Here is a 25,552-nt window from a genome sequence, read left to right as displayed (position 1 = left end):
ACATTTTTAATGATTGTGAGATACTTGCATTCCAAATTGAATTGTATGAAGTTCCTCTCTCACAATCTTGATAGATTTTTAACTTCAGAGATTGTTTACTGTTTGATGGAAATGCAACTATTTTCCCTCGTATCTAAACTATTGTACGTATATTTGTAATCATTTATTATTAGAAGGAATTTACAAAATAGAGAATAATTTCCACGTGTATTTGATCGGAGCTATTTATCACTTCGGTAATCTCTTACATATTCCGTAAATTTTTTTTTCAACGTCAAGCTACACTACTCATCACATTTTATTATTGTTTTGTTTTGACCAGTGTGTGATGGAATTTTTTTTAATTCAGCAATATTAATGCATTTAAATTGTTTGCATTAAATTTTATTGGATATTGAATAAAGATTGTTAAAAGATAATTAGGGTACCTAAGCTTAGAACTTGGTATCGTGAGTTTGTTGTGTTTGTCTCGAATAACCCTAGCAAATTGAAGATTCTTGCGTGTCAACAACCACATGCCTCCCCCTTGAACCTCTTTAGCTAACCAGAGAATTAATGATCATATGCCGTGATCCAATCCATAATTCTACTCAACGTCACAGTGCTAGGTTCAAAGCCACTTGGCAATCGAACTACTTAGAATATTATATTGGCACTGCTTAGAGCAAATCGGCACTGCGATCGATGATTGGTTGTACCATCATCCAAAAGCCTCAATGGAATGCCTATATCCTTATTGACACCAATGATGTCCAAATCACTTAAGTCCATATAAAAAATTTTATAAAACATCAAAAGAGGTGTTTGAATTTTCAGAAGTCCATTCAATATACTTCAATAATTGATTAATAACCACATCAAGCTCAAACACTAATTGTCTTACCTTACCTTTTATGAAAGAAGTCGAGTTAATGTGCAATAGAAATTAAATCAATCGAGTAATTAAACTAATTGAATGTGTGTCAAATTGCAATATCTCCTTTATGTGATCGTACAATGGACATAAATTTAAACAATAGCAATAAGTTTGTCAGTTTTATGCATTATTGGATGTGACATGTGAGAAAGATAAAGATTTTTTTTCTATGGACTTTGCAATCTAATGATTTTAATATTTATAGTGCGAAAAAAATGCAAAACTGATGTTTTTAACAGAAGAGATTGCACTTTACGGGAAACAATTAGTCGTAAAGATTTTGAATTTATTATAATATGACGAATGATGATGATGATGATGACGGCGATTCGCGTGTGACGATTATTTCCTTTCTTCTGTATGGAACATTGCAAAAAGCATGCATTCAAAATTGCATTATTATTAATGCATTGCGATTATTCATTTTCAATGTGCTTTTTAATTCTTCTGACTTGGCAATGAAAGCATTTGAAGCATAATGACATCATAGATTGTTTATTGTTTATTAATTAAAAGTGTATTACTCTATAAAGTAATAAGTTATTGAACAATATTATTCATCAAAAAATGATAAGGTTTAAAATTGATTTATTTAAAATTTTTGGGTCAATCGAAAATAATGTTTTGTGAATATTACTCTGACAAGCAAAGAACATGCTTTTATGGTACAGAAATACGACTACGTTACCTAAAAGCGCTCTTTTAGCTTATTAGGGCTATAATTTTAAACAGCATAAACTGCCATGTCATTCAATTTTTAATATTCTGAACTTTAGTTCTATGTAGACCAGTGGATGATTATCTTTTATTTTTCATGACTCACATTAGTGGTAAGGCACTAAAATCACACACGACATGCGGTACACCAGTTTGCTGCGGCACACAGAGTGCCCACGACTGTATTAGAACACCTTGCTTATTAATAGACGTCATTTGCTAACAACCTCTCTTAAAAATCAATTAAACATCAAAATTCACCAAAAATTCAATCAAGAGGCATTCACAGATTAAGCTTATTAAATTCAATGTTAGATTCTAATGGATTCTCAACAGAATAGCAAATTAAGCATACTTAAAGAAAGTGCATTAGAGTCAAATTCTTTGCAAAAACAAAGTGCAATCACCACCTAATAAAAAAACATTGTATTTGCAATCCGATAGTGATCGCATTTCTGTTATGTAGTCGCGAAATTTTATATATGCAAGTACTTAGTATGTCCACATATTTATTTTTCAATCACACAAACATTACAATGGAAAAAAAAGTTCTCAACATTCTTAGTGCAATGAAAATTGCAACTTAATTTGACATTTTCGTGAGGTTGAAAATGAAGCGGAAAAATCATTTATAAAAAAAATTGCAAACAAAAAGCACAAATTTGTATTTCATTCCAGAGGAAACTGAGAAAATCCGGTCCGTACAAAAATACTTTTTGAATACAATAGAAGACGGAATGTGAAGAGAGAAAAATCATCAGCATTTACTTAGGGGGCAGTTCACTAATTATGTAACATGAAAAATCGACATTTCAATAACTCGTACCTTAACCCCTTAGAGAGTTACGTAATAGGAGAATGGCTCCTCAGGGGTTACTAGTTAATGACGTCCAGAATTTGAGCATCAAAACTTCAATTTAATCACTAAAATTATGAATATTCCAGAAAAATTTAGAATTTTTTGTATCAGCCGAGATAATTCAAAATTGACGTCACATGCGATTGACCCCACCGCAAAAAACACAAACAAATAATGAAGGAGAAAAAAAAGTTTCAAATTAGCTTTCAGCAGTATCAAGTGTAATTTTTCATTCAAGCGTTTCCACAAAACCTTTCCTACATGTGTTCATTCTCAAATAATTCCAAAGACATTAGACATTAGATAGATGTTAAACTTTACAACTGATCTATCAACTACCGCTCGTTGTAGTAGCTTTTGCTGTCGCTCATTTTTTTTTGTTTGATCATCCTTGAAAAGTACCGATTAGAAGGCACAATTTCCATTAATGTATGTTACATACAAATGTGAGAGATTCTGTCACACTATACCTTAAACAATCTCTTTTTTTTGTTGCACATGCTAAATGCACCGTTGTATATACTGCATAAACATTATTAAATTATCGAAACAATATGATTCTAATGGATATTTATGAAAGTATTACTGCTACCTTTAAATCTCACCTAGGTGAAGGTCATCGACAAAAAAAAAAAATGCAATAAAAAATTAATTACGCAACCACAACATTACAATTAATTTTTTACATTAATTACTTAATTTTCTCACTAAATTAATTTTTCAAAGGTATCTTTGCATAAATTTCAAATCTTTATCGTTACTGGCTAGTTGATTCAAGTCTAAACTAGCTTGATTTCATTATTACAAATGTGTATACATATATTTTGAGTTTTGTAGTCTAATTTTAAAATTATACTAATTGAATGTGCCAATAAGAGATAAAATTCATATTGGTGACTATTCTTCTCATGTGAGAAAATAACACTTCAAAATTGACGACGTCATGAACTTTATATTCCTTATCGTATCAACACATAAATCAAATCTCATTTCTTTACGTCTCATCTACATATAAAAATTATAGACCTGATTGTATCTAAATCATGTCCAACAAAAAAATTCAATGTCATTATCAAACGATTTCATTTCCCACTGTGGACATTTGTAATGTATAAAATAATATAGTGGTAGTTTTTACAGAACCAGCAGTAAAAACTATTTAGAACAAAATAATAATCATAGGGGCCTCGAGCCAGACAAATTTACACAAATTATGTGTCAATGAAGCAATGGCATTTGGCACTACAGGAACAAATTATTTTCGGAAATCCCATGCATTTAAATGAACGTAAAGAACGATCGACCATTAGACTTAGGAATTGTCAATGATTACATAGAATCATTATACCTATGGACTATGACATGATTTATTTTTTTCGGTCATTAGACTTTCATACTGCCTAATAAGAAGCATCATTATGATTCATTTGGTTATGACTGGCTGAATCATTCACAAATGACATCCGCCAAATTTTCCATACAACTTTAGGCTCACCTCTAGTTAGGGGGAATTGGGGAAGCCGAAGGAGCTCCAAAAGCTACTTGAGGCAGAACAGTAATGAAAGAATGTCGTCTCAAACAAACAAACTAGGTGACAGAGCCAGTTGGTACACCTCTAGTGACGTAGTTGGGACAAAAGCCTTACTTCTGATAGAATCAGGTCATCACTTGCAATTGAGCCTTCAACTGTTAATGTTCGAAACTTAATTTAAGTCTATTGTGATGTTTTGAGTACCACAAATTGTGTTGAAGCATCAAACTAATCAAAAAGTCCAATAGTCAAACAGAAGTCATCAATAACACATTTTTTGTACTTTCGTTGTTGTTAAAAACGATTTCATAATAATTTTTTTTCAACTGTCTGATATAAAGCTAGTGATAAAAATAAAAATGTTGTAGAACAAATTGAAATAAAATTCAATTCAATGGATGTAAGCAAGCAATAGGCAGAAGAGAAAATGTTCGATCTATTTTATATGGGTACCAATAGAATTATTACATATTGGCCATTAAGAATTATCAGTGATTATGTATCAATGTTTCGTACAAAACAAAAAATTTCATATGTATATCTCACCATTAACTTCATGCTTGTCATAGAAGTTCTTCTTTACATCCATCAATGTGTTCTCATCAAGTCTACAATACATATGAATTGTGATAACAACACTAAAACATATATAAACGGAGGAGACATGTAGGAATGTATAAAATTATCTCTCGACTCTCAAATACTCACAAATCACTACTAACTTACTTGTTTACTACTCTTTTAGTCATGTATATAGCAATGAGTAGAGTAATTATCCGAAAAAAATTAAAATACAATTTTTAAATTTTCACAACATTCAGTTCACTTTCAATCGTCGATGTGATCGGATCACAAACAAAAAAATAAGTTAAGTTAAGCTACAGACACCAAAAAAAAAATAGTAAGAAATTCAAAAACAAAGCAAAAGTGAATGAAACAAAAAAATAAAATAAAAAAATTGATTGAATAAATTGAAAGTAAATCAGACATTTCATTTCATCAGACAGAGACTGCGGGTGCATTGACTAATTATCAGTGACTCATTAAAAATGCTACGATTAATGTTGATAGCTATCAGAGTAAGAGAACAATGAAATGAAATGCTTACAAAAATAACAAAAAAAAAATTCTGATTAAACTCAAATTTTAAAAAGTGAATTTTTAGTTCCGACAGCAAAAAATATAATATATATAAACGTGAATAGTTAGCAATACTTACCGTGAGATACATGTGAATAACTATATAGAAAAAAAAATCTTTATGATAAAATAATAACAATAATTGCTATTGCAAAAGTTAGTTATTTTTTTTGTGAATGATAGAAAAATTATTCAAGAGTGAGTGAGATAGAACACATAAATAATGTATGGCAATAGTAGCTGATAAAAGGAAATTGATAATTCCGCCTTAATAGAACATTTATTATTTTTTTTTTTACAAAGTCAATTAGTTGTAATTTTTAATCGCAAATTAACGCAAAAACTGTAATTACCATAAAGAGCTACATACTACATATATAGTGAGAGGTCTTGTGCTATATCAAAGCATAATATTTAACATAGAAATTTAAAAAATATGCCTGTCTATAATTTAAATGCTCGTAGACGACAAAATAAGGTAAATTACCATTGAGTAGCAAAGCATTTAAATATTTTCAAGTGCGATTGTATAATAATAATAATAAAAATTTATTATTGTTACTTGCATTTCTTGTGAATTCTCCCCGCAACCCTTCATCTTCCATGTTAACCAATGAACGTGATATAATTCTGAATACAAACGAAAACAGTCAAAAGATTTCATCGATGAGATTCTAAACTTGGACTCAGGATCATTAGACGAAGCAATAAGGTTAGAGAAATTTCTAGCAGACGATAGTATTCTCATTAAGCAAGAACCTGAAGAACTCTCAATGGCCGAAGTAAGAGACAGACAGAAGAAGGATAATCATAATATGAGTGAGTATTGAGTAACTGTACAATAGTTAGCGCGAAAATAAATATGTGTATAAGCAGAGAGAAGAGAAGTTGGAATTATAGTGCAATTATCGGAGAACACAAACGCATCGCTTCTTTTACATACTCGATGGGGGTCCTCGATTTTAATAATTGAATTATTCTTAGAAATTTGTTAATGTGAATTTTTCTGAGTCCAAAATCAGAACTAGAAGTCGACTTGAGTTTTGTATTGAGTCGAGTCGAAGTTATTCAAACCAAGGACCCCTTTAAGTTTATAAAATTTCATAAATTCATTCCTTCTTCTTTTTATTTTCGTCGCATTTTTTATGAGTCAACATGAATATAAATGTCTCTCACTTGCTTGAATATTTACATGAATATTCAATTCAATAGTCTTATTGTGTCGTAAAGTGCATTTTATTATCGTCAGTTATAATATCTCAAAATATTCCGTCGCATGATATTGTTTAAGCTAATAACTTTATTTTTTTTTTTTGTGTGAGATTTATCAGATAACAGTACAAGTTCATACAGTTCATATAGTTACACCTTATCAAGATAAATTTAAATGTTCATTAACGTATTTTAACCCATGACGACAGAATGAAGCGTGCTTGATAAGAATGCTATAAATTCATTTTAATAATGTACCAAAAGAATTAAATAAAGTCGGAGGAGTGAATTTGCAGAAAATTTATATAAATGTCATGAAAAAGTGAAAGGATTATTAACGCATGGGTTATCTGCCATGCATAAATATCATCGAGTAATCACTTTCTGAGTGAATTTCACCATTTAACAAGTACATCGATAAATTAATTATATAGAATTTCTTGCATAGTTTCTCGATAATCAATTAGTTCTGCCTATAGGGCATTAGAGACGGATGCGGTTCACCTATTTCAGTTGTTAGCTTTTTCAGAAAAATCTTGAATTGGCTGTCTAGAATATATCAAATTTCATATGAAGCCGATACAAAATCGAAGAAGTCTTCAAGCTCTGCTAAGTTTAACACTAGTCTGTATTTCCAAATAATCAGTCTCACTTAATATTATATGAATACGCAGCAAGATCTCCTTGAAATTCCCAACCATGAGGATTGACTAAATTACCTTAAATTTTAGTCAGAAATATCCACAAATGCGGTTTATTTTGGCGACACGAATTCTAAGAATTCAGGCTGAAACAACAAACATTTAGTTGATGACTATGTGTGGAATGTCATTGTAAAGACAAATACTATAAACTTAATGTTTAGCGCTTAATCCTAGTCTGAAAAAAAGTTTTGAAATTCAAGCTATAATCAATCAATAGAAAAAGTTAATTGCAGTTACAGAACTCAAAAAGTATAAAAAATTCTAAATTGATAAATCATTAATCATCAATTGCGCAATGTAAGATCAATTTGAGAGTAGATAAAGTCGGAGAGTGAGTGAGTGAGAGATATATGTTCGTTAATCTTTGTTGTGGCATCTTAATTGCTTACTTAGAATCTTAAAATGATATGTGTAAATACAACAGCATTCTGGGGATTTCCATTCATACAAACTTTTTCTCATTCACAGATTACTCTCACTAAATAAGACACTAGTTACATTCTCTGTATATTGTAAAGACGTAAAATGTGCCAACCAAACTTTAAACTGTGTCATCTTTGAGGCTATAAATTATTTTTCATATAATTGTATCTGAAACACTTTAAATCATGTTTTGATACGTGTGCTGATAAACCAGCGATAATAAATTCATAAGGTTTTCACATGCTTTGGATTAATTAGTATTAATTTTTGTTGCTTACTTGAAATTAAAATTGCATAATTTGTTATCTATTCTTTCATTAAGACTTCCCTAATGAAAATAAAATAAAATAAAATAAATAAAAAAAGTTATCGACTGATTATCTCTTATGAAAATTATAAAATAATTTTTACGTGCTTTAAGACTCGGCTTTAAGATAGCAAAAGTGGAAGTAAAAAGAAGAATGTAATGATGATAATATTACGCAAAACATTACTTGCTTACTTAACGTGTAAAGTAATTACTCAAACGAAAGAAAAGCTAGATAGAATGTGGATGACATGATAAGATTATGACAAGACGCCAGCGACTGAATTATCATTGCAAAACTGACAACTTTCATTAACTTACCTACATTTTAAGACTTTTTCTCACTCTCTCGAATTGTATACATTTGACTTATAATTTATAACTTCTCTTTCTCCTCTCATTTTTAGACTTATTGTTTTGTATTTCACTCACGATTCCAATACTGTTTATTGTTATCACTGTAATTGCTCTTTAAATTAATTATATTGTAAATATTTTTTATTTTTATTAAATATGTATGAGGAATCGTTCACTTGATGCGTAACGCTCTTAGGGATGGGGAGAAGGGTAAACATTCTGTCAATCCCCAAGCTATACATTTTGTTACGAACTAGGGTTGAGGTCGATTTTTTGCGTTTCGTAATACATGAATGGCCCCAAAAAGTATCAAACAAAATTATCAACAGCATTGAATAGTGTGAAGTGAATGAACAACATTATCATTACTTCCTTCAAATGTGTAAATTGCTATTAAGAGCAGCATCTTTTAATTTTTTGGAAGTTTTGGGTATTTTCTAAGATTTATCATAAATGTATTAATTAATGTATAAATTGATTGCAATATATGATTTCTCTTCGAAGCCCTAGCTACTGTATGTTAGAGTTAGTCATTCAATCAAGAGGTTCGATGGCAGGGACCCAGGTATCTGTCACAGATTGTAATTCTGATTCAAACACATTCGATATAGTCAACTTACTTAAGATCTGCAAAATCTTTAAATAAATCCAATTAATACTAAGACACCGGTCCACCTAGATACGCACCTGACCCCAATTTATATGTAAAAATAGCCGTTCATTATCAGCCATTGCAGAAACTTCAAGAAGAATGTCTTACAAATTTCAAATTTTGTTTGAGTTTCTAAGCAAACATGAAAATTATCATAGTTATCATTTACTTAAATCTCTTTTTATTTCGACCAAAACTTTTATATTCATTAACGAATCGAGAGTATGTAAATGCTTGCCTATACACAGAGAGTGATGATTACTAATTATTAAAATGTTTAAATAAACAATCGAAAAAAAGAAGAAAATCACGAGATTTTTTTGTAAATTAAATTACCACACACACTCGTCATTGCCGCTTCGATCTCACTAAAATTTGTGTCTCTTAAAATGCGACTTTAACTTCCATTCATTCATACTGTTGCCAGCTATGAATTAACTTAAAAGTGTTAATTTTTATGACATGTTTTTGAAAAAATAATTTATTTATTTTCACTACTTTTGTTTCAGTTGAGCGACGACGACGCTTCAATATAAATGATAGAATAAAGGAACTTGGAACATTACTGCCAAAAACTAATGAATTTCTCTTTGATATTATACAAGACTTGCATATTCGACAGCCAAATAAAGGTACAATATTAAAATCATCAGTCGACTACATCAGATGTCTCAAGCATGAAGTCAATCGACTTAAAAGAAATGAGCAAAAGCAAAAGGATTTGGATAGTTTAAATCGGCGACTGATAACGAGAATTCGGGTTGGTATTAATCTAATTTACACTCTTTTTTTTATGATACCATTGTAATCTTATCGTAAGCTGTGCTACACACTTATAATAATTTTTTTGTATTCAATTCAAACCGATTTTTTCTAATAATTTACTTCGGTTATAGGAGTTGGAGGCCTTAGCACGAAAGAGTGGTATCACAATCAAGGAATTTGATCTCAATGGCGAAGAATCTACTGAAGTGGTTCACGAAACAAATCAGCTGAATCCGATTGAGGTATTTTTCATTATCTTTATTTCTTGACACTTATGATAAGAACAAAAAGTATATTTTGATAAAGGAAGGTGTAATAATAAAGCTTAAGGCTGATTAATTTGTCAAAATATTAGGAAGAGACATAATCATAAAGAACAAATCTTATCTGTCGTTCCTTCTTTTTTATTGTTTTTCCTTATAGCATACAACAACATTGGAAATAATTGATGCTGAAGATGATGATGCCAAAAAAGTCATAAATCTAGCAGAGCTTGAAGATTTAATAGAATGTGATACAGAACTTAAGTTTAATGATCCATTATTGTCCTCATTTCCATTATTTGACACCCCACCATCGTCATCTCATTCAAATTCAATTCCATCATCACCATCATCAATATCAACAGATTCAACATCGAGTAGTAAAAGGACGCGATTGTCTAAAAATTACCATGAGGAGCCGTTTAAGGATATGCCATTTGAGTTGAGTCAAACGACTGATGATGATGATGATAATGATGATGACTTTGATTTGAACAAAGAAAAGCAGCGATATAAAAGTAAAAGAAATAAGCTAAATAGCAGCATAAGTAACATTAGTACAAGTAACAATAGTAGCAGCAATAACAGCACCAACAGTAATGAACGAACAAGTGCCTTGAGTCTAAAAGACCCCATGATGATGTCGGCCTCGCATTCTCCATCGCATTTTTCGAGTGATTTAAGTAGTTATATGGATCAAATGTTTTTCTCGTCATCACAATATCTATCACCGGGTTTGGCAGCTGACGATACAATTGACTTGTGTACAATTTTAAAAACCGAGAGTGCGCTTGGATACGACAATGATATGATCATGATTGGATGAAATTTGTCTTTCTTTCTTCTTTTGGTTTCATTTACATGAATGAATAGTGAATGAAAAGGAATGAAGAAAAGGGGAGATTTGTAGTCACAGTCTGTGGGGTCATGATTGATTCATAATGCAGTATGTTTTTCTTCAAAAAAAAAATGTTGATGACCGTTAAACTCTAAATTTATTTGGAAATTTGATTGCATTCTTTATAAATTCTGCACATCTAGACATTTAAAATATCTTTTTTTTATTGTTTATATTCAACAGTATTTTGTTAACAATTGTTTTGTATAAAAAAATGGAAAGTATTATGCTTTTGGAAAATATTAGTGCAATTTAGATGATACATATAATTTAAATTTAAAATGTTCGTTAATTATTCGATAAGATTTTTTGAGCATAAATTTAGTTTAGAAGGAAAAGATAATTGAAAATAAAAAAAAAATCACAAAATGCTTTGCCAGTCGAATTATAATTAGAAACTATATTTAAGTTACGCTTAAGGAATACGATGAAGGTGATCTTAGAATGTGCTAGTAATTCACCTTCCAGTTACATTTTATAAAATTTAAAAAATTCTAATTTCCTAGTATCATACAATGTTCTTCTTAAGTTATGTAATAAGTTTAACTAAACGACCAAATTAGATTTATAAAAATACAAATTTGACTATAGAATAAAGTGATGAAAAATTTACAAAGAAAAGCCTTAGCCTTAAATTGTATATAGCATGCGTTTTGTTGTTGAAACATATATTAAGGCACATACCTTCAACGCCTGCCTGCTGATCGTTCGTTCATTTTATTCATTCACTTATTATTGCAAATGCGTACACAAAATTCCTTTTTATAAACTCTTTAAATCAATTTTTAGTTCGACGAGCTCAACAATATGTGCATAGTATCGAACATTGATATAAAAAAGGTTAATAAATTATTTATGAATTAGTACAAGGGTAGATTTACAGGTCTCTACTCTTATTGACAAATTATGATTACTATTATTTTATATCATGTACACAAAAAATTGATATTTTCACTCTATTGTATGTATATACCGCCGTGTATGCTGACTATATGAATGAGAATTAAGTAAGTAGAAAAATGGTAACATTTTAATTTGCAATACATAAAAATAATGTACGACCACATTATAATCTGAATTGAATAATATTGTCTGTTGTATACACATAAAACACTTTCTAATGGCTGTTGATTGATGAAGTTTTTAATGGTTAAACGCATATACAGACTATTTTTTTGATTGATGACAACGACGTGTGCCAAAAGCAAGTGAACAATTCAGTTGACTCATGTGCTATGGAATTTTATATTGTGACCTATTCATTTCTCATCGCGCATAAAGCTCTTTTGTTATTAGTTCACAACTACAGTGCGCATATTCTCAATATCATAATTCGATACTACGTAGACAGTATGATCATTATGAGTATTTAATTTGCGCATGAATAACGAAATATATACGACAACCTCTAATTAATTTTAATCTGTATTTCTCTATTATGATAGTACACCGAATCTGCGGCAAATGTTTAGCTTTATATGCGCAATTTTATAACTAAATATGTAATTGGAAAAATGTAAAAAAAAAAATTCTACTGTCATTGTCGTTATCTGTCATGACGAATCAGCCTTGTCAAAGTCTTGTTATGTATAATAACTTTATATTACGTACACTTTACAACTTTTCCGTTTATCTATATTACTATACTACAGACCATTAATACCCAATCGAATTGTAAATTCCTAATTAATTGTTTTTGTCTCTTAAGTAAATAGAGCTTCCAACTATCAATCATATCAAATCTTTACAGCTTTAATTTTAGATTAGAGCTCTTAAAATAGATCCATTATTTTTATTGACCATAGTAAGCATAAAACGGTCTCTTAGTGATAAGATTTTATTGTCAATTAATATAATTTATGATGAGAAAAACCTTTCGATAATTGCGGTGCTATTGCTTTTACCACACGTTGTGCTAAAAGAAATTATCACTGTTGATAAAAATCTTTAGTACACTTAATTATTGCTAGATCAAAACAGTCGAAGCTTTCAAGTTGTCTTATCAATTTAACGAATTTTGTTTTAAGTCGAGAAAGTCCAAAGCTTGTAATTGAAGGATTGATATGCAGATATACTTACAAACTATTCAATCCATAAATAAGCAGACAAGCCACAAAAAACCAATGAAATGACCTAAAGATGTTTAACGAAATTTAATTAATATTTGTTGTATATTTTGGCAGCAGTTTTTCTATATAAAACTGTCTATAACTTGTAAATGAAGGAGCTTACAACTTCCTATCCAACAAACAACAGCTGGACGAATAAATATGTGTAAAAATATGATCTTAGCTGTATGAAGATCGAAAACAAACTAAATATTTACATGAAGGGGCAAACAACTATATAAGGGGAAAAACCGAACTCAAACTCAAATACAATTTAAATATTAAACGACAGTTGATATATTATCATTAATAATCTTATACGACAAAGCTTCAAAATCAGTAACTGACAATAAAATCCATACCGATCATTGGGGGTCAATCAATAGTAAACAAAGTAATTCGATCTGACATCAACTGATTGAAATACACGCACTATACTTTACATTAACTTGAGAGACTAATGCGACTAGTGATAGTTTCTCTTGAAATTTACAAAAACGTGTCAATTTTCTCTCTCGATTTTAAGTTTACATGCATTAAAAGTAGGGTTTCTGAAAGCGGTTTTTCAAAAACCGCGAAACCGCACTTTTTGACCCAAAATGCGGTTTTAAAAAAACCGCGGTTTTTGAAAGAAAAAACCGCAGTTTTAGAACTTTGTATGAAAAAGTTTACTTAAATCAACAAAAAGTAAATTTTGAAGATAATTTTTCAAAAAAAAAAAGTCAAATTTTATATTACATTGAAAAACTGGACTAAAATCTTGCAAACTGGTAAGAACAACTTTAATTTAAAAGTTTTTACATTCAATGATTTTTTAAACTATTTTTTCAACCAATTTGGAACTGAATCTAAATAACATGGAGTAAAATAGAAAGATTTAATACTTTTATGCATAAAACTCCAAATTAAATTTTTTTCAAAAAATTTCACACATTTGTATGTAAATTGAAAACCGCAAAAAACCGCAAAACCGCGGTTTTTGAAATTTTGGAAAACCGCAAAACCGCGGTTTTGAAAAAACGCGGTTTTTCAGAAACCCTAATTAAAAGTGAGAAACAGAACAAGAATTAATATCCTTGCTGATAATCTTATAAGCGTAAAGAGAATTAACACGTTCGATTAATTTATTAATTAAATCACGTGTCAATCTCTTCATTATTTATTTAAAATTCAACCAACGAAAACTTTATGATTCGATTATATTAAGATTATTGAACTGCACAGTACATACACGAAGAATACTGTTTTATTATTTTTTTAAAGATGTGGAGGTCATGTTGAGGTAGGTCATTATCATGCTCGTTTTATTTCGCTCTATAAGACTTTTGATTGATGGGTGAAATTATTAAAATATTGCTGTGCATTAAGCTTTTCAAAAAAATAATTGTCATTTATTAGTCTAGAAAATAAATATTTACATGATTTAATCAGCTACAAATTACTCATTTTCATCAATTATACTTAAGTATCGGTAATACAGTTTGACTGCTTAAACTGAAATACGATTTCGTTAACGTCGTGTCATAAAGTCATTTGAAAATGACATTTAATTTAGCTACTTCCATAGTAATCAGTTTAGTAGAATATGATGATTATTCAATTACGAATATTTAGACATTGAATGCAATTTTCAAAGCATAACCAGAATACTAATGAAAAATGCAAATCGTACTAGATTTTTGCCAATATATTATTTTTAATAAGGTATCAGAAAATGACTCATTAATTGCTACTTAGGAAATATTATGTTGCATTAGCGGTTCCTCTACGATTATGTAGCATAGAAGAGTGGAAGGGTTGAAGGTCGAAATTACTGCGAAACATAGCACAACCCTAACATAAAAATCACGAATCTACTAAGTGAACGACCCCTAATCAACTCCCGACAATAATTTAAAAGCATTAATGCGTAGATTAATTTCAATTAAAAGTCATGGCGTAAACTCTTACACACGCTATTCCTTGAATGTTATCACCGACTATCACTAAAACTCAATTACTCATGATTTTTGAAGTATTTTTAAGCGACACTTTGATACAATAACTAAACTTCCTAAATCTCTGATGCTTAGTGCTTATGTTCCTAATCTCATAATATAGTAAATAATGTACTACTGTAGTTATACCTTATTTTTGAATGAATTTAAAGATTGAACAAGATAAAAGCTCACACGAAAGCTCATTAAAGCTTTTAAAAACGATATTTCTATGTATTTGAGTTGATATTTGATAACAATAACAATAATACATTTTATTTTAAGTTCCACGATAACAACTCACCTATCATTTCCAAGATTTACCTTGTATAGAGAAGTCGTATTCATCAAAAATTGCTATAAAAATAATTCAATCAAGTTTTTCATGGCACAATAGTTGAAATATTCAACAAGATCAAAGCTTAAAGGATAAACCTTATCGGATTAAACGTGCCTTAATTTTTTAGTGTGTTTAAATGTTAAGAAGCTATTTGCGTAGCTTAAATAAAACATCATGAGCGGTGTAGATAATAATGGATATTTAAGTTCAGAAAATTTAAATGAAGTAAGTAAAGGAACAATATGATGCGATAAGGATAGGATTGACGTAACTTGTTGAATAGGAAACGCATTTATCAGAAATGACAAGGTCATTCAATATTAGAAGTAGCTATCAAATTTATCGGATAACTCAGTTCAAGATTAAATTAAGTTGAATTGATTTATAGCTTTTATTGGCAGCAACCTACAAATATCATTGTCAAAATTAAATGGATAAAAATATATAAAATTAAATTAGGTATAAAGAAATTTATGAAAATTAATTCTATAGATTAGCGGTGATTGCAAGTATTTATCTTATCGGTTCCATAAAATAATAAAAAATTCAAGTTCTGTAGAATTGATAAGGTTTTGATTCATTCCTGATTTCACTGTTTATTTACAAGTAATAATCCATTCAAAAATTCATGAATAACTTTTTGTGGATTCTCGAAATCAAAGTTCATTGATAAGGGTTCAACTTTATCAAATCGTTGATGTAGTAAAACGCGCAATCACGCTAAGGAAGGAAGATAATCCGAGAAAAACGTCAAGTCACTCTAAATTGTTGTTTTCTAAACATTTTCGCACACGTTCATGATTTCGTGTGTTTAATTGCTACCTGGAGCACTTTTTTGTAATTCATCATTACAATCAAAACGGCTTAGTGCCTTTAAAAACTACAAGTGCTGATAAAAATAAACATTTTCTTTGTAGGATGGGCTTCGCAGAAGAAAAGATGATATAGTTTTGCCTCCAATTGATTACAATGTGGATGACGAAAATGTAAACAACACAGTTCACAACAACGAAGAAACACGTGGACATTTCATACGTAGAATATTGATACTGTTGCTTACACATGGAATCATCATTGCTTACATCTCCTACGTCACATATTACTACATTTCAACTAGTAAGATAATCCTTTGAATTAAGTTAATATTATAATTAATTTAATTTTTTCCGTAGGGGACACATGCACGCAAGACTGTACATTAACATTCTGTTCGTCTTATGGCATGCTTCTATTTGTGTTTGGAACTATTTATGTGTGTCTTTTCTATTTCAAAATCCTTAAACCGTACATGGGAAAATTCATTGTCAATTCAATATTTAGTCCAATTGGAAGAGGAATCAAAAGTTTATTCAAAACTTTGTAAGTATTCCTGCATGATGATCAAACAGGAATAACCTTTACCTTCTTTCCATTATCAGTGTTTCTCGTATTATACTGGGAATTGTTGTATTAGCTGCATTTATTGGATACATTCTGTATGAAACATACGAAGATTTCGCACGTCTGAGAGCTCTTGGTGGCATTGCAGTGTTTGTATGTATTGGACTCGCCATTTCAGCAAGTCCAAGGAACATAAATTGGCGACCAGTCATTTGTGGCGCTCTCTTCCAATTTATTCTTGGAGTCCTTTTCATCCGTTGGCCCGTTGGGCGAAATATTTTCCAATGTTTTGGAGAGAAAGTATCTGACTTTTTGGATTTTGGAAAGATGGGTGCTGCTTTTGTTTATGGTGATCACATTGTTTTTGAACTTGGAGTATTTGCATTTGCAATCCTGTCCATCATTTACTTCTTCAGTTTATGGGTTTCTGTCCTTTATTATCTCGGAGCAATGCAGTGGTTCCTTTTCAAACTTGGATGGATTCTTCAATCCATTATGGGTACTACTGTTTGTGAAAGTGTAAATGCTGCAGGAAATATTTTCTTAGGTCAAAGTGAAAGTCCATTGATTATTAGGCCATACATCAAACATTTGACCCATTCTGAAATACACGCAATCATCACGTCTGGTTTTTCCACTGTATCTGGTTCTGTTTTAGCTGCATATATGTCATTTGGTGCAGAACCGAGTCACTTAATTACTGCATCAGTAATGGCTGCACCAGCTTCATTATTTATGGCCAAATTAGTTTATCCAGAAACAGAAGAGAGTAAGACATCATCAAGTAACATCCAGTTGGAAAAATCGTAAGGAACTTATTGCCGTTAAAGATTAATAAATTAATATGAAAATTATTTTAGAACTGATACTTCAGTCCTCGATGCAGCATCAAATGGTGCAAGTCAAGCCATTCCTTTGATTTTAAACATTATTGCAAATTTAGTTGCCTTTGTTGCCGTCGTTGCATTTGCTGATGGAATACTCTTATGGATAACTGGATTAATGGGCTTTGAAAATGTTGATCTTCAATTTATTTTGGGAAAAGTATTCATGCCTCTCAGTTGGCTCATTGGAGTTGATTGGAAAGACTGTGAAGCAGTAGGCAATGTTATAGGAACAAAAACTATCATTAACGAGTTTGTAGCTTTTAGAGTATTAGGAGATTATATTGAGAGGAATGAGATATCCGTAAGCTATGCTGGTTTATTAAAAGATTAGCTTTTTAATTAATTTTAATCCTTTACAGCCACGATCAGCAGCAATAGCAACTTTTGCAATTTGTAGCTTTGCAAATCCTTCATCAATTGGTATTATGATTGGTGGACTATCTGCACTAGCACCTGAAAGAAGATCGTCTATCACAAAAGTAGCATTTAGAGCTTTTGTTGCTGCATGTTTTGTGACACTTTGTACAGCCAGTATTGCAGGATTATTAATGACTGATGAAATGATAGAAGGAAATTAATTTTAAATTTTATACTGTAAACTTAAGAATGATAATTAAAAGCTTTTCTATTGAAAGAGCTCTCTCTCTCATCCAATAAGATTATTTTGTTGTTTAACTTTAAAGCATTTTCAGCCAATTACATTTTCAAACAAAAGCGAAAGTTGGAAAAGATCTACGATTTTATATCGTTTCATTTTTAAGTGTTACGTCGAATAGATTATACGTATCATCACGTCATTGAAAATAGGTACAGTATCAGTGGGTGAGATAATAGCTAGCAAAGTCTAAATAGCCTATAAGATTATTTTTCTCTTTTAAGTAGTGTGAAAACATCAAGTATCAAGACTAGAAGTACAAAAATTAGAAGTTCCTAAAAAAATTTAGAATGGATGGAACTGAAGCTAATGCAAGTTCATTCAAAGGGAATTTACATAAGGTAAGTACACACCTACATTTTCAATCATAAACAATCATAACATTCATCAATCTATTACATTTAATGCACACCTCCTGCAGTCAATGAATGAGTTTACAAGAATTTATCTTATCAATGCAATAAATTAATTAACTTTCATTTTATTCAAACTGATAAGAGCTTGATAAGTTGAAGCATTTGTGAATTGCGTTACGATAGCAAGCAGTTTGTGATCTGCTCTAATTTGATTTACTTCTTATAGAATTCTCCGAATGATTTTTTCTTTGAAGACTTAGATGTAAGGAACACAGTTCATAAGAACGATGAAACACGTGGACATTTCATACGAAGGATATTAATTCTGCTGCTGGCACATGGAATCATCATTACATACATCTCCTACGTCACTTATTACTACATTTCAACAAGTAAGTCCTTTGAATTAAATCAATATTGTAATTAATTTAAATCTTTCCGTAGGGGATACATGCACGCAAGACTGTACATTAACATTCTGTTCGTCTTATGGCATGCTTCTGTTTTTGTTCGGAACTATTTATGTGTGTCTATTCTATTTCAAAATCCTTAAGCCATACTTGGGAAAATTTATTGTCAATTCAATATTTAGTCCAATTGGAAGAGGAATCAAAAGTTTGTTCAAAACATTGTAAGTATAATTAAATGCTGGTCTCATCTAGATAGGAATTAATTATACCTTCCTTTCATTACCAGGGTTTCTCGTATAATACTGGGAATTGTTGTATTAGCTGCATTTATTGGATACATCCTGTATGAAACATACGAAGATTTTGCACGTCTCAGAGCACTTGGAGGCATAGCAGTGTTTATATGCGTTGGGTTTGCCATTTCAGCAAGTCCAAGGAACATAAATTGGCGACCAGTCATTTGTGGCGCTCTCTTTCAATTTATTCTTGGAGTTCTTTTCATCCGCTGGCCAGTTGGGCGAAATATTTTCCAATGTTTTGGAGAGAAAGTATCTGACTTTTTGGATTTTGGAAAGATGGGTGCTGCTTTTGTTTATGGTGATCATATAGTCTTTGAACTAGGGGTATTTGCATTTGCAATCTTATCAAGCATTTACTTCTTCAGTTTGTGGGTTTCTGTCCTTTATTATCTCGGTGCAATGCAGTGGTTCCTCTTCAAACTAGGATGGATTCTACAATCAATCTTGGGTACTACTGTTTGCGAAAGTGTAAATGCAGCAGGAAACATATTTCTAGGAATGTCCGAAGGACCACTTATGATCAAGCCTCATATTAAGAATCTTACACATTCTGAATTTCACGCAATCATCACCTCTGGTTTTTCCACTGTATCTGGTTCTGTTTTAGCTGCATATACGTCATTTGGCGCGGAACCGAGTCATTTAATTACTGCATCAGTAATGGCTGCACCAGCGTCTTTATTTATGGCGAAATTAATTTATCCAGAAACAGAAGAGAGTAAGACATCATCAAGCAACATCCAGTTAGAAAAATCGTAAGGAAGTTGTGATTTTTATAATAAAATTTCAAAGCAATACAGCTTTTTTCAGTTATGACACCTCAGTTCTAGACGCAGCATCTAATGGAGCAAGTCAAGCTACAGATCTTATTATTAACATTATTGCAAATTTAATTGCATTTGTTGCTCTTATTACTTTTGCTGATGCATTACTAATGTGGATTACTGGTCTGATGGGCTTTGAAAGCATTGATCTTCAATTCATATTTGGTAAGGTATTTATGCCCATAAGTTGGCTTATTGGAGTTGATTGGAAAGACTGCGAAGCTGTAGGCAATGTCATAGGAACAAAAACGATCATTAACGAGTTTGTAGCTTTTAAAGTCTTAGGAGATTATATTGAGAGAAATGAGATATCCGTAAGTTATGCTGTTTTAATAAGAGATTATCCTCTTTAAATAATTGTATTTTCTTACAGCCACGATCAGCAGCAATAGCAACTTTTGCAATTTGCAGCTTTGCAAACCCAGGGTCCATTGGAATTGCGATTGGTTCATTATCAGCACTAGCACCAAGCAGAAGACCCTCAATAACGAAAGTTGCATTTAGAGCTTTAATTGCTGCATGCTTCGTGACACTTTGCACTGCCAGTATTGCAGGATTACTAATGACTGATGAAATGATAGAAAGATAAATCTTAGTAAACATTTGTCAATTGCGAAATTTTCAGGGAAATTTGATAATAAAAAAATATTTACAGCATGCTTAAAGTAATCAAAGTTCTATTTAAAAGCTACATTCTGTTTGAAAATTTAATGAGCGTGTATCATTGTGTCAATATCCATATCCAACAACACGAGGTATTGTGGAAAAAACGTCGAATAGTTTTGTATTATTTTTGAGAGACTTGTTGTAGTCATTAAATTAGCTCTCACAAGTAACTCTAACGCCGAAGCGTTAAGACGTGCGCGGTATTATTTTTAAAAACATTTTGGTATTTTTTGTGCCAAACCAAAAGTGATCGTTAAATTCATAGAACCAGAAAATAGTACATTTTCGACGATGTGTTGTTGATTTTGTTCCTAATATAAAATGTATTAGAGTTGTTATTGTATTACCAGTAAATTATTCCAGTCAAAGATGAGTGGCATACAAAACATAGCTTTTGAGTCATCAGAAAATTTAAATAAGGTACAAACAAGTTTTGAGAATTAATAGTGTTGTGAATATCCATAGAAACCTTCAAATACGCTTCAGTTCATGAGCTTTAATTATTTTTTATGGATAGGATTTTGCAAGTACTTTAAAGTGAAAGCCTTATCACGTTTCATTATAAACATCACATACACTTAGTCATTCATTAACCTCGGACAACAGAAAATTCAGTAAAGTAGTTTGGAAATAAGAGCAATAAATTTATGATAACATTCATTCAATACTTAAAGCATGTAGAATATCTTCTTTCTTGTATAATCTCTGACATCCAATAAACAACAACTTGTTGACGCAAAGATTAGCATTATAATAACCGGTACATGCACATGTGTTTATTACGGGTATTTCAAACTTGTGATTCATTTGTATTTAAGATGCTTTCACTTATTTATATAAGGCTATTACTTGCTTTATTGGCCGGCTATTAAGTTTATTGTTGATTAATATCTTAATTACATTTTTGGACATTTCTCTTACAGGAGAAAGATGATGGAAGTCATAATTATCAGCACAAAAACAATGGAGAAAATATTGACTTAACACTGATGAATCTCGGAAATGATGGAAGTAATGAACAATCAGACACAAGAAGGAATAGATATAGATTGTTGACATCTAGCATGTTACATCTAATATTTGTGTCGTATTTCTTTTATGCTTCCTACCACTTCATCACAACCAGTAAGATATTTTGTTTATGCCTTCATATTAGTGCAGTGCTGTCCAAGGTGTGTGTTGCGGTGCTCTAGTGTTCCACCGAATCATTGTTAAATTTGTCTATCAGCCATCAAATTGTCCCATTGCACAATAAAGTTCGGGCAGCACTGTTTCAGAGCGTACACAAAAATTCGACACACCGCTATTGCTAGAACATGATGTAAAAAGTGTTTTGTGGTGTCGTGCCGATTTAATGTCTAATAATTAGGAATTTTTCAAATATAATTTGAGGAACAATAATACATCAATCATTGACTGTTAGTGTATAAATGTTAATTCCATGATGATTCATGATTCTCTTTACATTTGGTCAACTTTTAATTCCTCACTGGAAATACCAACAGATCTTAAATAAAATTTTCTTGTTTTCAAGGAGATACATGTCAGAAGGACTGCATACTAACATTATGTTCACCTTATGGAATGCTATTGCTTGTTTATGGAGCAACATATTTAGGAATATTGTATTACAATGTAATTAAGCCATATTTGGGAGAAGAGATTGAAAATAGAGTATTTAAGCCAATCCATGATTTAATAAGCAGTTTTCTACAGAAACTGTAAGTAGTAGTATCAGTTAAAATGTAAACGTAGTGATGCCTTACCGACAATGTTGCACCGCTAGAGCCATTCCATAATTTAACTTTACAGTCATTCCTAATTGTTCTAATCTTCAGGACAGCCAAAATAGCCACCATCATATTATTATCAGCAGCTTTTTCGGGATACATCATTTACGAAACATATCCAGATTTCTCTCGACTTCGAGCTTTGATTGGAATAGCTGCATTCAGCTTAATTGGATTCTTCATGTCTGGTAAAATACCCTCTTAACTATGTGATGGAACTAAATAATGCAAATTATTTTCTTTAGAAAATCACAAAAGGATAATCTGGAGACCAGTGCTATGTGGAGGAATATTTCAGTTCATTTTAGGAATCGTTTTTATTCGATGGACAGTTGGACGTGACATCTTTCAGTGCTTTGGCGATAAAGTATCAGACTTTCTAAATTATGGAAAGAATGGATCTGCCTTTGTTTTTGGAAATGAACTTGTTTATGAACAACAGATTTTTGCATTTGCTGTACTTCCTACAATATTTTTCTTCAGTTTGTGTATCTCAGTATGTTATTATCTTGGAGCTATACAATGGGTGCTGTTCAAACTTGGATGGCTTTTGCAGTCAATCCTAGGTACAACTGTTTGCGAAAGTGTAAATGCAGCTGGAAATGTATTTTTGGGAATGTCGGAAGGTCCTTTAATAATCAGACCTTATATCAAGCACCTGACACATTCTGAAATACATGCAATTATGGTTTCCGGATTTTCGACAGTCTCTGGGTCTACCATGGTAGCATATATTGCTTTTGGAGCTAAGCCTGCTCATTTAATTACAGCAACAGTAATGGCTGCACCAGCTTCGTTGTGTTTTGCTAAGTTGGTTTATCCAGAAGTTGAAGAAACTAAGACATCCTCAAGTAATATTGAATTGGAGAAATCGTAAGTTATGTCTGTTATTGATGATTAAATGAAATATAAGCAATTTTCTTTCATAGAACTGATTCATCAATATTAGATGCAGCATCAAATGGAGCAAGTCAAGCCATACCATTGATTCTCAATATAATTGCTAATTTAGTAGCATTTGTTGCTTTCGTGTCATTTGCAGACGCGATACTGAAGTGGATTACAGTATTAATGGGCTTTGATAACGTTGACATTCAGTTTATTTTGGGCAAGATATTCATGCCAATAAGTTGGTTGATTGGTGTCGATTGGAAAGATTGTGATAAAGTTGGAAATGTCATAGGAACAAAAACTATAATTAATGAATTCGTTGCATTCAAGAAGTTAGGAGAATATAAGGCAAATCAAGAAATTTCTGTAAGTTTTAGTGAGTGCATTACTACTCAATTCCTTAATTTTAATTTGTTTTTTCAAAAGATGAGGTCTGCAGCAATAGCAACATTTGCCATATGCAGCTTTGCTAATCCAGCATCTATTGGTATTATGATTGGTGGACTATCAGCTTTAGCACCTGAAAGGAAATCTGCATTTACAAAAGTTGTCCTTAAGTCTTTTTTCTCTGGATGTTTTGTGACACTTTGTACAGCTAGTATCGCAGGATTACTAATGACTGACGAGATGGAGATATGAATGTAAAAATTCAAGGTATAAAACTTCTAGCTTTAATAACTTTATTAAAATATTGTGAGCAATATTGATACTTTTATATATTTTTAATATTAAGCTTGTATCATGCTACGGTTTATCACAAATCAAGAACATGACTATAAGGTATTAATTATAGAAAAAATAAATACAAATTTATCCAAGTGCAAAAAATAAGATAAAATAAGGACAGATAAATATTTAATATGATTTATGATTCCTACTCATAAGGAACGAACTTATATCAACAAGTAAAACTCTTCTAGGTAATTTTGATATTCGCTTTGAGCAAAACGGTTGATGTAAAGTTCTTATTGATTAGTTGTCAGCGAAAGGGAATGCCGAATATAATAACTTGATTATGCATAGTCATTTATGGAAGAGCTAGAAGGTCATTCAATTTGTAAAGTGCTTGAATACGATCATAAACTGTATCAGTATACTGAAGCATTTCAGGAAGTGCCTTAACAGACAAACTGACGTCTTTACACACTTTGGTTAGCAAAACATCACGGGTGGGCAAGGCATACATTGCTAAATTCGCACCCTTTCTAATTAGAAATGGATGATAAGGAGCCAATGTATCCTGATAAGAGACTTTACAGGCATCACTAGTCTTATCATCGGGATTTAATTCTGCAAGTTTCCGCAGAAAGTTACGTGTAAAGTCCAAACCTCTATGTAAACGCAAAAGTGTTCTACATCCAGAAACATAATCCTTCTTTTGCAATAGTTCGGCTGACATCTCATAATCCATCATAGATTTAACAGATAAAAACTTATCACTAACTTCTTTGTTTAATCTAAATTCCTCAATAATTCCAATTTTAGTCTTGATATCTGAAGATACAAATCCAAATATTGAACCCATAGCATTGAAGAATCTAAAAAATAGTAAAATTTATGTTAATTACTGTCACTTTTGTGTAATTAATTATGCTTACTTCAAAATTTCTTTAAATGCCTCAATATAATGCTCCAATAAGACATCATCTTCACTTGTGGATGCTTTTTTAAAACGATCAATTACTACTGATATATCAAATAGTTCAGAATCCATTGTAATTAAATCAAATTAGCCTCACTAAATCTAACTAATGAATTAAATTAAAATATTGTCACGAAGAAATAACTTTTATATTCAAGGGGAAAACACATACTGAGAAATTTGTGGGCAGTTTTGAATTTTGAAATCAGAAAATCCGTTAATTCTTCGATAAAAACTGAAAGATAATTTAATTAATCTCCTGTGTTTCGGTACATGTTATCAAAGATTAAGTATCATTTATTTGTAAACATTTTCAATGATAAGAATAAGGCATTAGTTTCATTTGTTCTGTTAATGAAAATATAAATTTCATGCTGATTTAGTAAATTCAATTTTTATGCTTCATCATATAATACAAAGTAGGCAATTAATAGCTGCTTAGAAATTAAATATTTCAATATAAATCTCAATTCCATTGTTGCTTTCAAAAAGACACTTCCAGTCAACACTCTTGAAACGTTGACTCCAAGTTTTCGTATCCAGTACACGCAACTTCTTGGAATGAGTTTTGATGATTTCAAATG

The 25,552-nt window shown here is 31.1% G+C and overlaps 5 protein-coding genes across 5 annotated transcripts; 4 read left to right on the top strand and 1 right to left on the bottom strand.

The window, feature by feature from the left end:
- The first annotated feature begins 4,860 nt into the window (after window positions 1-4,860).
- Window positions 4,861-11,365, top strand: LOC139094653 (transcription factor EC-like). Its single transcript, XM_070645780.1, has 5 exons — window positions 4,861-5,641; window positions 5,814-5,982; window positions 9,328-9,578; window positions 9,715-9,825; window positions 10,007-11,365. The coding sequence occupies exons 1-5, from the start codon at window positions 5,600-5,602 to the stop codon at window positions 10,670-10,672; spliced, it is 1,239 nt and encodes a 412-aa protein (XP_070501881.1). The 5' UTR covers window positions 4,861-5,599; the 3' UTR covers window positions 10,673-11,365.
- A 3,764-nt stretch (window positions 11,366-15,129) lies between these two features.
- LOC139094269 (uncharacterized transporter YutK-like) lies at window positions 15,130-18,092 on the top strand. Its single transcript, XM_070645274.1, has 6 exons — window positions 15,130-15,393; window positions 16,086-16,284; window positions 16,341-16,527; window positions 16,587-17,354; window positions 17,409-17,736; window positions 17,795-18,092. The coding sequence occupies exons 1-6, from the start codon at window positions 15,343-15,345 to the stop codon at window positions 18,011-18,013; spliced, it is 1,752 nt and encodes a 583-aa protein (XP_070501375.1). The 5' UTR covers window positions 15,130-15,342; the 3' UTR covers window positions 18,014-18,092.
- Window positions 18,093-18,332: 240 nt separating this feature from the next.
- On the top strand, window positions 18,333-20,648 carry LOC139094271 (uncharacterized transporter YutK-like). The gene is made up of 6 exons (XM_070645276.1): window positions 18,333-18,431; window positions 18,673-18,838; window positions 18,891-19,077; window positions 19,143-19,910; window positions 19,966-20,293; window positions 20,353-20,648. Exons 1-6 carry the CDS (start codon window positions 18,381-18,383, stop codon window positions 20,566-20,568), a joined length of 1,716 nt encoding a protein of 571 aa, XP_070501377.1. The 5' UTR covers window positions 18,333-18,380; the 3' UTR covers window positions 20,569-20,648.
- A 154-nt stretch (window positions 20,649-20,802) lies between these two features.
- On the top strand, window positions 20,803-24,164 carry LOC139094270 (uncharacterized transporter YutK-like). Its single transcript, XM_070645275.1, has 7 exons — window positions 20,803-21,065; window positions 21,569-21,770; window positions 22,180-22,366; window positions 22,484-22,623; window positions 22,681-23,308; window positions 23,365-23,692; window positions 23,753-24,164. Exons 1-7 carry the CDS (start codon window positions 21,015-21,017, stop codon window positions 23,963-23,965), a joined length of 1,749 nt encoding a protein of 582 aa, XP_070501376.1. The 5' UTR covers window positions 20,803-21,014; the 3' UTR covers window positions 23,966-24,164.
- LOC139094273 (ceramide-1-phosphate transfer protein) lies at window positions 23,990-25,121 on the bottom strand. The gene is made up of 2 exons (XM_070645279.1): window positions 24,925-25,121; window positions 23,990-24,864 (listed from the first exon to the last, which is right to left on the bottom strand). Exons 1-2 carry the CDS (start codon window positions 25,038-25,040, stop codon window positions 24,354-24,356), a joined length of 627 nt encoding a protein of 208 aa, XP_070501380.1. The 5' UTR covers window positions 25,041-25,121; the 3' UTR covers window positions 23,990-24,353.
- Window positions 25,122-25,552: the final 431 nt, after the last annotated feature.

The sequence above is a fragment of the Chironomus tepperi genome, unplaced genomic scaffold (assembly GCF_022539635.2).
Source record: "Chironomus tepperi strain 1889 unplaced genomic scaffold, CSIRO-AGI_Ctep_v1 contig_354, whole genome shotgun sequence".
NCBI classification, from domain to species: Eukaryota; Metazoa; Arthropoda; class Insecta; order Diptera; family Chironomidae; genus Chironomus; species Chironomus tepperi.
The sequence above is the reverse complement of the archived record's forward strand: the minus strand, read 5'-3'. Positions and strand labels throughout refer to the sequence as shown.

What these genes read in the sequence shown, in the direction of transcription:
- LOC139094653 (XM_070645780.1), top strand. Translation starts at nt 5,600, where the DNA reads ATGCCTGTCTATAATTTAAATGCTCGTAGACGACAAAATAAG. An exon ending in CTCGTAGACGACAAAATAAG is followed by an intron (nt 5,642 to 5,813) that starts GTAAATTACCAT and finishes AAACGAAAACAG; the next exon opens with TCAAAAGATTTCATCGATGA. An exon ending in ATCAGCTGAATCCGATTGAG is followed by an intron (nt 9,826 to 10,006) that starts GTATTTTTCATT and finishes TTTTCCTTATAG; the next exon opens with CATACAACAACATTGGAAAT.
- LOC139094269 (XM_070645274.1), top strand. Translation starts at nt 15,343, where the DNA reads ATGAGCGGTGTAGATAATAATGGATATTTAAGTTCAGAAAATTTAAAT. An exon ending in GTTCAGAAAATTTAAATGAA is followed by an intron (nt 15,394 to 16,085) that starts GTAAGTAAAGGA and finishes TTTTCTTTGTAG; the next exon opens with GATGGGCTTCGCAGAAGAAA. An exon ending in AAAAGTTTATTCAAAACTTT is followed by an intron (nt 16,528 to 16,586) that starts GTAAGTATTCCT and finishes TTCCATTATCAG; the next exon opens with TGTTTCTCGTATTATACTGG.
- LOC139094271 (XM_070645276.1), top strand. Translation starts at nt 18,381, where the DNA reads ATGGATGGAACTGAAGCTAATGCAAGTTCATTCAAAGGGAATTTACAT. An exon ending in TCAAAGGGAATTTACATAAG is followed by an intron (nt 18,432 to 18,672) that starts GTAAGTACACAC and finishes TACTTCTTATAG; the next exon opens with AATTCTCCGAATGATTTTTT. An exon ending in AAAAGTTTGTTCAAAACATT is followed by an intron (nt 19,078 to 19,142) that starts GTAAGTATAATT and finishes TTTCATTACCAG; the next exon opens with GGTTTCTCGTATAATACTGG.
- LOC139094270 (XM_070645275.1), top strand. Translation starts at nt 21,015, where the DNA reads ATGAGTGGCATACAAAACATAGCTTTTGAGTCATCAGAAAATTTAAAT. An exon ending in AGCAGTTTTCTACAGAAACT is followed by an intron (nt 22,367 to 22,483) that starts GTAAGTAGTAGT and finishes TCTAATCTTCAG; the next exon opens with GACAGCCAAAATAGCCACCA. An exon ending in AATATTGAATTGGAGAAATC is followed by an intron (nt 23,309 to 23,364) that starts GTAAGTTATGTC and finishes TTTCTTTCATAG; the next exon opens with AACTGATTCATCAATATTAG.
- LOC139094273 (XM_070645279.1), bottom strand. Translation starts at nt 25,040, where the DNA reads ATGGATTCTGAACTATTTGATATATCAGTAGTAATTGATCGTTTTAAA. An exon ending in GCATTTAAAGAAATTTTGAA is followed by an intron (nt 24,865 to 24,924) that starts GTAAGCATAATT and finishes ACTATTTTTTAG; the next exon opens with ATTCTTCAATGCTATGGGTT.